The sequence below is a fragment of the Scophthalmus maximus genome, chromosome 4 (genome assembly GCF_022379125.1).
Source record: "Scophthalmus maximus strain ysfricsl-2021 chromosome 4, ASM2237912v1, whole genome shotgun sequence".
Classification (NCBI taxonomy): domain Eukaryota; kingdom Metazoa; phylum Chordata; class Actinopteri; order Pleuronectiformes; family Scophthalmidae; genus Scophthalmus; species Scophthalmus maximus.
The window spans coordinates 22,466,407-22,480,062 of record NC_061518.1 but is presented as its reverse complement, the minus strand read 5'-3'; the positions used below and the strand labels follow the sequence as shown (position 1 = coordinate 22,480,062).

General features: G+C 43.9%; 1 protein-coding gene across 7 annotated transcripts in view; it reads left to right on the top strand.

The window, feature by feature from the left end:
- ntrk3b (neurotrophic tyrosine kinase, receptor, type 3b) overlaps positions 1–13,656 on the top strand; it is a 184,135-nt gene that overhangs the window by 17,100 nt on the left and 153,379 nt on the right. For 2 of the 7 annotated variants that reach the window (XM_035628670.2, XM_035628667.2), the window contains exon 1: positions 7,105–7,562. The exons of 3 other annotated variants lie outside the window; for them this stretch is intronic. In XM_035628670.2, coding sequence (XP_035484563.1) covers positions 7,321–7,562 — 242 coding nt within the window. In that variant the 5' untranslated portion in view covers positions 7,105–7,320. Of the gene's footprint in view, positions 1–7,100; positions 7,563–13,656 lie in introns of those variants that run through there. 2 more of the 7 variants (XM_035628668.2, XM_035628669.2) reach the window with 2 other exon arrangements.

The window sequence follows — 13,656 nt, the reverse complement described above, 5'->3', positions numbered from 1 at the left end:
CATATAAATCTGCTGCAAGAAAGCAAATAAATGTATTTCCAGAAATGTCAAGCTACACTTTCAATATTGAGTATCTACTGATCCTAAGCCTGATCAGACCTTGGTTTTTAAAATTATATTTTTGTTGTTTGCAGCACATCAGGCTCCATTAATGGGAACTTATCAGATTAGAACCTGCATGGCAAATGTACATTCCAGGTTTTCTCTAATATTTTTGTATAGTGACCTTTTTTAAATAATGTCCGCGGAGAAGTGCGACATTGTGGATGTGCTGTAGCAGGGCGGCTTTGAGAGGACTTTGACAGTCTGGTTTTATCTCCAGCAGTTTAAACTACAGACCCCCGGAGTTGAGGTTAACGTGTGAAGCACCACAGACACACACGCAAAACCACACTGTGGCCAGGTGCTACAATAGCTAGAAGGGGAGCGGGGTAATTTTGTCGGTGTTCCCAGGGGCGCACTAGGTTAACATCTGTCCATATACAGAAACCAAAATATGGTGGGCAAATCAATGAAGTGCCAAGAAAGCTAATTAAACTAGCTCTCACATGGTGAATTATTAATCATTAAAATATATTTTACTTTTCAGGGTATTGTGCTCGCAGTTGCACAATTTGGCCTCCAGCTGGGTCATAGTGCTTTAAAACACGAGGCAGCACCATTCAGCCTCGTTCGATCCAGGTTTTTATAGCTATTTTTGTAAACAATATCATGATATCACATGGGTTTGCTTTGTTAACCAGCCTCTAGCAAAAAAGTCCAGGAATGTAGCCTTTTTTGGGGGAAAAGGGCCTCAGTCCACTGCTTTGCCAGCAGGGTGGGAGGCCAAGCCAACTGAGATCTTGGGTCAACTCATTTAACAGACATGCTGAGGCACAGAGTTTAAGTTCGTGGTTTTCAGACATCCCAAAAAAGTATATTTTCCTTTCTCCATGGACACATTACTTATAACAACACTCCAGCCACTCTAATTACGAATCAACTCCATGTTAGGTTTAGTTTAAAACCCAGTCCCCAACTGAAACCCATGTTGAAATGCAATCTGCCCACTTCTAGGTTATTTAAAACTGCTACTTGTCTTCACCAGCACCGTGACTCTATGCTTGTCACACGAAATGTGCTTCATAAATTAACTTGAATTGACCACTTACGGTCTTACTATGGCTTCCTAAATGTATTTTACTTCATGGAAGTGGATCCTGCATGGAAACTCAAACAATAATCAATTTCGTGTTCAGCTACATTGTCTATGATCAGTACATGATGTGAAACCTTTCTAGCAATTTATCATGAGTGAAATGTGAACTCATAAATACAGGATCTTGTGAGGAGATATCACACGCTGAAATTAATGTGAGCAGAAAGTGTTTGTTAATAGAAATAAAGGTTGAAAGGACCTTCAGATGAACATTTGCAACACTTCAGTCATACACGTTGACGAGAAAACAAGATGGCAACCTCACGGCAGTAAGACCATGAGCTTCATTTGTTTTGTTGTATTTTGCTGAACAACCACAAAATAAAAATTGTGTCTATTTATTTATGATGTGGTGTAGAACTGCTGCCAACCATGCTTACGAAACATTCTTTAAGATCTCCTTCACATGAAAGAAAAATCCTTTTGAATAATAAATTCTGTCTAGTTTTGGTGTTTTCAAACTAAGTCCGCTTGCGAAGACGTGAGCTTGGTCATGACCGAGCGAGTGAGGCTATGCGCAGGTTCTGCAGCGCTGAGCCGCTCATACCCAGATCACTGACAGAGCGGAGACAGGCCCCCTGCCTGTGATTGGAGATTTTTGCTTGGGCGCGGTGGATTCTGGCAAATGGCATTAAAGGCCGTAGGGGGAGTCTGTCACTGACAATCTGTCTCACATATTACTACCAGCATATAGCGACAGTTTCAGCAAATGTGAAAAAAAGTTATTTTTGCAAATCCTGCCGACAGCAGCTTTAAGCACATGTGAATATTATTTAATGATCAAATTGTGATATTTCACAACTTGACAATTACATGAGGGATACAGGTCCCCAACAATAATAATACATTGATAATGTCACTGTAAAATAAGATTGTAAGTCATGATGAGCATAACATACTAATTTTGTTGGCCTGCATGTGGTGTAGCTATTAATATCAATGCTGTACAACAACGTGTAATTATAGCCGCGAGCAGCAATAAGCGGGTTCTGACCCCTTTGCGCTCAACAGGGGGAGCAGCTCAACTGGCATAAATTAAACCCACGAGCGGCGATGAGCAGGTTTCAGGCTTGACAAAGCTGAGCCGCCAACGTGTAGGGTGGGTGTGATGATACAAAACATATTTTTGACAGGAGGGGGAGTGGTTTAACTTCTAACATTACAACAGCAGTCCAGGAAGTATTCTCCTGTGTGTTGCAGTACACTGTGACATCACTCACAGACGCTGTGGTTACAGGTGCAACAGTGAGTGATGTCACAGTGTTCAGTAATTTTAACCACACCCAGCCATCGGAGGTGACTGCCGAGTCAGTACACGTCTACGACGCTTGCGTCAATAGTTCAGGTGTCTCTCACTTATGTTAAAACTGTGTCTGTACTAGCAAGCACTGATTTAATGTCTTCATATTTGAGGCCAATCTTAAAATGAAACCCTTTGCCCCTCTCCCACCGCTGTGTGCGCTCAGCTGTTGTGTCTGTTCATATCGGTCATAGTTTTCCGCGAGGGGGTTGAATCAGGAGTAACCGGACTTGGTTGTAATTTCTTGAAGACGTTTCCCCTTCATCCAAGAGGCTTATTCAGTTCTTGGATAAGAGGTGAAATATCTTTAAGAAATTACAACCAAGTCCAGTTACTCCGCTTTTGTGTTTGGTTTCCGTGCCGTGCTGAACTGACCTGGAAGCACAATTAAAGTTTTGCGAGATATCGCAAAACTATCTCTCCCTCTTTTTTTCCTGTCCATGTCCTATGCCAAGCTAGATACGAGTGACAAATTACTGTCTTTGCAAGCCATGCATGCTTTAGTGAGTGCAACTGGAAAGGGATTACAGTATGCATGAATCCAATATGGCAATTGAATATGCTAGTGAGTTTCCAAAACTCCTTCAGGCATTAGGTGAGAGATTTTAGGACATGAAAAGTAAACAAAAGGAAGTGAACACATTTGCTACGTTGTTTATGTGGAAGCTTACGTGCCTGATGACTTACGGCATGAAATCATGGCGCTGCAGTGAGTTCTAAGCTGCCTAAAACATCCTCCCTCTGCTTGAGTTCTATATGCTATGAACGCCCCGAGGAATTTCCCATTCTGAGGAGACTTGCACTGAACTTTGCATCTCTGTTTGGGACAACCTACTGCTGTGAACAGTTCTTTTCAAAACAGACACCTGCAAGGTCTCAGTTCCCTGAGGATCGACTGACGCAAACCTGGAAAACCATGCGGCTGCGGGTAGCAGTATCATCATCATCATGAGCAACAATGGTGCTGCTCTGCTCGCCTTCTGCAAGGCACACACTTGCCTTTCGTTCCTTTCTTTGGGGTTCAAAAGATCTGAGAGTGTGTCGTTGCTCAGTTTGGAGAGTTGGCAGAATCCTCCCTCTACTTAATTAGTCTTTCTCCACTCCATGCTCTGCTCATGCTGCCCTTCATCTTCAGCTACCCCCTTTGAAGGATGTGCAGTCATATCGGGTGCTCCCGATTGATTCTAGAAGACCAGCTGAGCTGGTAAAAAACTGAAGGGAGGTGCATAGTCACAGCAAACACAATAGGAGGGGGTTTTGTGCACGGTTGATGATCAATAATGGATGATAACTGATTGAGTCGGGAGAAGTAAGACGGAGGCTTGATGTCAGGCTGCAGCTGGTCGGGTTTTAGGTTGGCCTTCCCAGTGAGTGGTGGGCTGATAGGGGTAGCCAGTGATGCCAGTCTGTTTGAAAGGGAAAGTTCAGTTAGTGTGGGAGACCGGCCCATAGCCTGGGAGATTTGGCTCCCAGAAATGAAATGGAACAAGAGTGATGGATGCACTCATTCTCATTTGATTGGAAATGGAACTGTCATGAGTTACGGACTTTTTCAAACTCCACTAATGAAAATATTTCAAATACAAAGACAAATAGAACTTCATGGTGGGATCAAGGGAGTGGGTGTCATCTGAGGAAACAGTCACATTTTGATAGAAGTAGGGATGGCAGTTTAAAAACATCATTCTGGAACAGCTTTCATATCAGTTTGCTTCATAAATTTTTTAACTTCACCTCAGGTTAGGTCAGAAGGACTATGACAGGTGGTTGTAAATGTCAGCCAGCCAAAATATCTATGAATATATATGTATATGCACTGTTTTAATTGTCTTGTCCCGTTGTGGACATTTTCGTGCGTAGACTTGTGACAAAACTCTGAATGAACTAGTGATTAAACACAGCACAGTAAACAGTACTGGAAATGGACGAGCAGCATTATTTTGAAACGGAAGTACGTCACAAAGCCTACTGCATGTAGTCCACAAGGAGGCAATGGGTGAAGGTAATTATGGTTTTGAGGGGAAATACAAACTGGGACAATGTTTTCATATACATTAACTCTCAGACAGGTCCCAATAGAAACAGGCGGGCACCCGAATGCAGAATTGGAGGCAGATTCAGAATCAAAAACATGGTGTTTTAATTACAGCGGTGTACCTTTGACAGGAGTCAGTCAAATGGAAGGCAGAGGTTTCTTTTTTAAAAGGGACTGTTGGGCCTTGGCAGAGGAACGAGTGCCATTGTCGTTACACCGTTTGTTTTCTCGGAGTTTCACTGTGCAGAACGATGTATAGTGCAGGGTTAGACACAAGAAGGACATTTTACATTCATCAGCTGAAGGGGGAAGTGTTTCCCTGTTCTCATCTTAAATCTCAGTTTAACACATTGACCAACCAACAAACAATTAGTGCACATTAGTGCAGGCGCATGTAATCAAGGAGGGCGGGAAACACAGGAGGAAGTGAAGAGACCAACAACGAGACGTGATGAGTGTGTCAAAATAAAACATGAAATGAGACATGAGGGATGACTAAAAGTATATAGCATATAAAAGCATATTTTTTTATACGCTATATCAGCATATAAAAAAAACAAGGTGCTCGAACTCTCTCAGATAAACAACAACAACAACAACAACAACATCCATTTATTTAGATTCCATCTAGCCTCAAAACTATCTTGGATAATTATGTTTGAAAATTGAATCATTTCATGCAGCCTTTCCCTGAGAATTGAGTTGCCTCACTGTCAGGAGTTAAACAAATCAAATCAAGAGGTTGAATCTCTCTTAAAAGAATCAAGTCTCCAATCAACCCAGGATTATTTTGCTTTCACAAAAGGAGCTTGTGCCACAGGTATTTTCATTTCGCGTCTTGAAATTACTATTCTAGCCTTCATATACTGTAGTAGATTATGGGAAACAAAATTAATGAAATTAGTAAAATCACAGCATTCATATTCAACCCTTTGCATTAAAGGCACCTGTAATTTCAAAAGTGACAAATCTATTTGATATTCCCCTATACTGTAGGTGGTGCAGGTGCCCGTATAAACATGCACCCCCACTCTGAAGTTTCCATGTTTTATTGATTCATTACATTGAATCAAAGTAAATTTAATGTGTCTTCTCGGACACCGATCGACAGAAAAATAATAAGTGATCGAAATTAATTAGATAGAAAATAAATGTCTGGATCAGTATACACCGTCTCCAAGTCGGTATTTAGATTCAGCGCTGGCAGCATTCTCAGCCTCATGTCTGTGTCAGCATGTTTGTGTCCTCAGGTCTTCATTTTTCGTCTCGTGAGGCACTTTGTAACTGGGTTTTGAAAAGTGCCATAGCTATAAATCCTTTTTGTTATTATCAGTATTAGCTTTGCACACTTTGACACTGTACTCGTTTCCCCCCCATTCTTTCTTTGCAAACCATATGTCCGACCCACTCGTGTTCCATTCCTTGATGACTGATTGATCCCCTCAGTCACCTTTTCTTGGATCTATGGATGTTCTTTTGTCTCCATGGCGAAAGGGTTTGCTATGATACTGACTCACCTATTGGACCTACAGCGGTTTTACCACACCTATAAGTGAAATCCCTTTGACTGCACACAGCAGTGAGATCCGGGTAACTATATATGCAACATATACACCAGGTGTGATGTAAAATGGGCAAATACTTATGCAAACATGTATTTATAATAAAATGTATTTCCATCTGCAAGGACTGAACAATGTTGACTTAACATTCTATTCAAATATCTCTGTATTGTTATAAATACTCGATGGGATCACCTGTATGTTTAAAGTTTATGGTTAGGCTATTCTGGTTTTCGATTTGCTCCAATAATTAATTGGAATGTTCATCCTTTATTATAAAGCTCCACAGTTCATCGATTAATTGGTAAGTAAGTTATCGATTACTAAATTAGTTGCCAGCTATTTTGATAATCGATTGATCGGTTCAAGTAGTTTTTATGAAAAAAATAGAAGTCCAAATTCGGTGATTTCAGGTTCTTAAATGTGAATATCTTCTGGATTTATTTGCTCCTCTATGACAGTTAACGAAATATATTTGGTGTGAGGACAAAAGAAAACATCATCTTGGGATTTGGGAAACACAATCTCAATTTTTCACTATTTGATGACATTTTTTACGGACCGAACAATTATACCACAGATTAATCGATCATCTGAACAATCGTTTTTTTCCCCCCCGACGTTTCCCCCTTGCTCTTGACCTCGTCATACAGCACACACGTCCTCACTCGGGAGGGAGGCTGTGGTGTGCAGTTCTTCCGCAGGTGTCCGTGTGACTGGAGCCGGTAGGAGGGACTTGATGCCCCAACTTCTCGTTCCGCGTCTCTCGCCTCTCCAGCCAGTCGGTCCTGGTCCTGCGCTCGGAGAGAGGCACGTCGACGGCAGCGGCAGCAGCGGCGCTATTCTGGGGGAAACACCATGAACCTTGGGCTGAAAGGACGAAGGGAGCCTCGCATTGTTTCGCCCTCTCATTTTTGATTTCCGTTCCTTTTTTTTTCTTCCTTTTTCCCCCCTTTTTTGGGGGGGGATTGCGTCTTTTTCTTTCTTTCCCCCCCTCCCACCCCCTCCTCCTTTTCACCCAATCTCTGACGCGCAAGGACACTACAGCATCCGTCCACGGCGGGGACGCTCACATAGAGCATCCTCTGTACAGACGCACCACCATCCTCCTTCCTTCCTTCCTTCCTTCCTCCCACTCTCCTCCTTCTCCTCTCTCCTGCTCTGTTCCAACGCAGAGGACACCGGGACCTCGTCTCTCCCACCCGCCCCCGATTCACCCGGAGACATGGATCTATGGTTTCATTCGATCCGGATTTGCTGGTGGAGGGTTTTGTTTCTGATGAGTATTTTCCAGGACTACCTGAGCTCCATGCTGGACTGCCCGCCGACCTGCAGCTGCTCTCAAACAGAGATCTATTGCAATAAGTCCGACAACGGCAGGTTTTTCCCGCTGCTCGCCCTGCAAGACACCGGGAACAATGGCACCAGTGTTGACATAGCAGAGCTGTTCAAAAACATCACCTCCATGTAAGTAGATGCGGATCATGCCGTGGGCTTTTTCCAATCAGAAATTGATCCCATCCTCAGCGAGGCGTCATGCGCTCAGCTCGGGGTGACTGTTGCTTCACCCCCCCCTCCATCCTCCATCCTCCTCCTCCTCCTCCTCCTCAATGATCTGACTTGTTGGCCGCTTATTTTTTTATTTTTTTTCATTCGAAGACTTTTTGCACTTGTGTCAGTGTGTTTAGCGGCATTTCGGTGACGAAGACATCTTTAATGGGGCCGATGGTTTTTTGTGAAGGGGAAATGTGCTCATTGCATCTCCTCTGCGCAATAAGACGGTTCCGAATCCTTTGCCGCCTCGTTAGTCGCGGTGGCAGCCACTTGATCCTGAAGCTGGGAAATGCGTGTAGATTTTTTCTGCTGCTTCTCTGTGCGTGAGTGTGTCTGCGCGCGCGTGTGTGCGTGTGTTTTTGCGCGCGCGCGCGCGTCCATAAAGTTGCTCCTCCGCAGCGCAGGCCTCGAGCGCAGCGACAGAAGGACGTTGCGGAGGAGCCTCGGATCACCCGTCCACTTTGATTCCCCTTCGCCGCGCACGGATTGTGCTAAATGAGACGGGGGGGGGTACATGGGGGGATACATGGCGCAGTGAGGTCGGCCGGCCGGCCACCTCTCAGCACCCCGCTTCCCTCCGCGCCCGGCGCGACCCGGCAAACTTTAAGGTGTCCGGATGACGCGCAGGGTGGAGACGAGGGCGCTGGGAGCGTCACTTGTGGCGCCTTGGGTTTTTTTTCTCCTTTTTTCTTCTTCTCTTTCTGTCGTATACAGAGACTACGGACGCGCAGCCGGGCCGCTCCGCTTTTCAGGGCACCCATGAAGTGTTTCCTTGAAACAGAGGAGCTATGGTGACGGCAGACTCTCCAACCCCCAACTTCCCTCCCTCCAGTCCCCACCCCAACACATCCACATCCACCCCCAAAAGTCCATTTTCATTCTCCATCCTCTCGCAACCCTTCCTCCCTCTCCTCCTCTCCTCTCCCTGGCATCGATCCCTCCTGTCAACATCAAAGCTTTCTTTCTTGAAAAAGCTGGGGGGTGGGCTCAGCCCCTTAAAATAATACCTCTGGTGTCGAAAGGGGGGGTGTGGGGGGCTATTTGCATATAAAGTCAACGTCTCCTTTCGACGCACTGGAATTCCCCGCACGGCTTCTTCTGCCACAAAGGACTTTTCCTCCCATCAGTTTTTGGTACCCCGTTTACCCTCTATCCGTCTGAGGGAGACAACAACTTTTATTTCGGGACACGGTCCATCGCTCCTCTGTGCCACTAGAGGGTAGCCTGGTACCCTCCATCCACCGGTGATCGAGTGCCCTGCTCCAGCACTGGCGTCGTTTACGTGACTGTTTTATCAGAGAGTCTTCTTCTTTGTCAAAATGAGGCCCCGGAATAAGGGCCGGTCGACAGCTCGGCAACATTTAAAAGCAAAGGAAGGCAAAGAGGTGAAGGGTTAGAGGTCACAGCACACCATAAGTGATTAGTGCGACCCCTGAGTGACCCCACCCCTGGATAAAGATGTCCTCTTTGTGAAACCTGCTCCATTCACTGTCCAGCCATTTATCGCTTGCTCTCGTCCGCCGGGATCGGCAGATATTCTAGCAAAATGCCGGGATTCATTTTGTAATGAGCACAAAGCCACCTGTGAATTGCCTCTTTGCCTTTGAGAAAACCCCAATGCAATTGACCCACGACTAATTGTGCATTTCATGGTTCCTGGCCGGCAGGCATGCTTGTTTTCTTGCTGCTCAGCACGTACAGCAACCTCCAGCCAGCACCACCACGGCTCGATGACGGCTTATCAGAGGCCGCACCGCCCAGTGCCTCATCCTCCCACATATCTGATCAGAATTCCAACCACACGGACGTGATTATGTGCAGAGTTAGTTTTAAATCTGAATTGAGGGCGATGCGTGGTCACGTCAGTATATAGTAATTAAGCATAGATGTGGTCCATAATTAATTATTTGGCTTAGGACAATAGCAAACAAACAACGCACAGTAGATCTATAAATATGTATCGTGAAACCACATGAATAAACAAGTCTAATAAACGGCAGAGGTTAATTGCTGTGATGCGAATTTATTATCTGGCTGGGAAACAAGCTCTTTAAAAAAATAAAATGGAGCAGTCAGCGAGCGAGCGAACCCACAAACAGTACAAATTGTCCTTGCTCCTTCCGTCTCTTTCTGTGAGGTGTTAGATGCGTGCATTTTGCTAACAAGAAGTCTATTTCACTCATCGCGAGGGAAACGGGGTGCGATGGGGCCAATTTATGCAGATAGAAAGTAGAACGAGGGCTCCTCGCAGCAACTGGGGGAGGATTGGCCAGCCAAAGAAAACTGCCAAGTTCAGATAATAGTTTTCCATTTCTCCCACATTAGAGATTCATCACAAGAGGCATCGGTGTTTGAAGTGGATAAGAAAAGGCCTTGCTGTGATACTTGAAGTTTTGTGAGAAGCAGCTGAAGCATTTGACAGGTTTGTGTGCGAGCGCCGCTCTGTCCGCAGGTGCGCGGCTTCTTTGCAGGAATCCAATCAGTGTTACCACCGCTGGCGTTGGCATGACGCTTGGCCTCATTCTGTTGTCCTTTTTCTGAACCGTCCAAGGGGCTGGTTTGTGAGGAGAGGCTGAAGTGTCAGGCCAAATCTCAGCTGTCATCACCGTGGCATCGGTTTCTAAATGCGTGGAAAGTACAATTCTGAGAAAAATCTGCCCCTCATCTCCTCTACCACAATCCCTCATGCTTCCATTGGACTCTTAAGACCAGCTTCCTCCACCACCAAGGAGGTTTTGTTTTTCGACTCGTTTGTTGGTTGGTTGGTAGGTTTCCGGGGACATATTTTCACAAAACTTGTTGAGGGGATGGGACAGAGGGAAAGAAATATCCCATTACATTTTGGGGCAGATCCAGGATCTTTAACATCGTGAGATTGGGCATTTATTTTTGACATTTTCACAGATTCTCCAGGGAATAATACCTGGATCTTGATGAATAATCAAGGCATTATCAGTCAGGCATATCTAGGGAAGCTGATATATATGAGTGTGTGTGAAATTTGGTGCAGCTTGATTGAATTTAAAAGGGACTGTTGGGCCTTGGCAGAGGAATGAGTGCTATTGTAGTTACACCGTTTGTTTTCTCTGAGCTTCACTGTGCAGAAGGATGTATAGTGCAGGGTAAGACACGAGGAGGACATTTTACATTCATCAGCTGAAGGGGAAACCCTGTTCTCATCTTAAATCTCAGTTTAACACGTTGACCAACCAACTAAGAAAATCAACAGACCAACCAACAGACAGGGGTGAATGCATAAACTCCATGGCAAAGGTTATAAGAAAAACACACTTTTTTTTGTGGAATGGGACTTTAAAGATGTGATCAATACTTAAGCTATAACCAGAGGCATTTTATATTATATTTCACAGTTCAGATGAGTTTCAAACATGCAGCCATGAGCCATGAGGCTTTATCAAACAACCACCCATCCATCCATCCATTTTTAATACCCGATGATGTCATTTTAATACAAATCTTCTCATATTCATGTATGGTGTTTGTTCTCAGCGTGGTTTGTCACATTTACATACTGCACTCTTTCAAAGTGAATGTTACAGACAGACCTCCTTTATTTACCTTTGAAACGAGAATGCTCTTCTGAAAGAATCTGAGTTTTGGCTTCTCTAATTCCAACTCCTTTCGAACTAAGAGGTTTATGTGAACTTGAATAATTGCCATCTGTTTATCGGCAAACAGAGTTCCACACTCCCAAATGATTTTCTGTTTATCTACTTTGCACGAATATGGCTTGAAGATTATTATTTAATTTAAAATCTTGATGACTCCATTCAATGAAAAAAAGTCTGCGCCTTCCCATCTCCGAGGACTTTGGCTATCCTTTGAAATTCACCGTAATGTTCTTTTTACAATGACTAATCTTTCACTCCGCAGAAAGTGTCACTTTCAATGTTCACTTTGGAAAGAAGCTAAAACACATTCAGTTTTTATTGAAGTGACACTGAATCAAGGGCAACCTTTAGAGGATGCAGGAGTAGTGTAATGTCACGGAGCTTGATCTCTGACCTCCTTGGAGGAAGGGAAACACAACATCATAAGAAGAGATGATCGGATGGACGGTGTGAAAAGGACAAGCACACAGAAGAAAATCAAAGCGGTCACAGGTTTTGATCCGTCGATCGCATTATGCACTATTTAATTCACCTGCCATCACATTCCTTAATTGCCGAAAAAACAGGTCAATATGGGCTCCGCGGGTTCCCTCCGAAACATTTTTGAGAAGTTATATCTGTTTCTGTTTTAAGAATTCAAAGTGGCTCAGCGCGCTGCTCTCAAATATTGATCTTTGAACACCTTCGAGTACAAATCGTACACGGTGCCTGCCAGCCCGCTGACGCTGCCAAAGAAACCTGTTTCATGCGGGAATGTTTCCGAGGTCCGTTCAGATGACTCGCGTGGGCTGGAAAGTGTCCCCTGGTTCAGACACCGAGCTTTACTCCGTTACATAAATCCAGTTTTCTCTCTACTCCTATGCAGCCCACATACTCTATGCGTGTGTGTATGTGTGCGACTGTGGCCAGTAGCAACTCTAGCTCGAAATATCTGCTGTATTACTGCGGGGTCTTGCATAAGGCTTCTGAATGGAATGTAGAGTAGTGAACTTTTTTTTTTATAGAATTTCACTGGAAACTGTTGTCACAAGTGGAGTATTTCCTGTTCAGCTGAGAGTCTTTCATAAAGTGCTGGAGTGCCAGTTGATCCCGCAATGAAAAGGGTCTTGTGTACGTTAGGAGGTAGTTAAAGGGCCACTCCAGCGACTTAGTACCTCTCTTCCATGAATTTCGGGGGAACAAGTTAGAAGAGAGACAAACTCCCAATAAATGCTTGACATTGAGCAGCACAGTCACACTTTTATATTTCAAGTATAGGTCTATTACCAAAAGATGTCTTCAGTTAGAACCTCCCTGTCCGATAAACGCCCTATTCTTCCAAATCGCCACACTAGAGCTTCAAAAGTTAATCGATTAGTAATCGATTACTAAATTAATCGACAACTATGTTGACAATCAATAAATCGGTTCAAGTAGTTTTTATGAAAAAGAGTAAAACTTCTCTGATTTCAGCTTCTTCAAATGTGAATATTTTCTGGTTTCTTTGCACCTCTGTGACAGTAAACTAAATATCTTTGGTGTGTGGACAAAACAAAACATCGTCTTGGGGTTTGGGGAAACACGATCGACATTTATTACATTTTATGGACCAAACAACTAATCGATTAATCAAGAAAATAATCAACAGATTAATCGATAATGAAAATAATCGTTAGTTGCAGCCCTGCACCACACCTTTTAACACAGGCTTCAAGACTTCAGAGCTGCTTTTTACATATTATGCATATACAACGGGCCCAACTTTTGTTTCAACTTTCATATGCTGATTCATACTGCTCGTGATGAGTAATCTCAGCTGGAGGCAGGAATACATTTTCAAATAGAGGCAAGGGATTGGATTTAACGAATGGAAGATGCATTGAACCATTATTTTTTTTTCATAAAATGTATTTTTTGCCAAATGTACTGTAACAATGCAGAATGTTTGTTTCCCTGGCCCCTTTGCACCGCTTAAAGGAGCGTTCATCACATCCATGTTTAAATTGCCCAGTGGAGGTGCAGGATTTTAGCAGCATCACTGGAGACATAATAAGAGAGGCCCATTGCTGGAAAAAATGATATGTTGCTTCTCTCGACAATCAAAGGAATTGATCAAAATGTTTCATTTTTTTCTCTTGGCATTTTAAAATGAAATCTGGTTTACTTGATAATAATGCACTTGAAAGGATTTCAGATATTCTTGGTATTTGATATGATTAACACCTTTTGGGAAAATAACTGTCAACTTCCAGGTTGTCCTAGGCCCAGTGAGCTGGATCACAGTCAAAGGGTTTTCGTTCCGCCCCCCTAATCTGGGATGTCATATGTTCTCACTGAAACACACCCACCTCCGCGTCCTTGCTGCTGGTGTATTCACCCCCCCGCCCCCGCTCTCT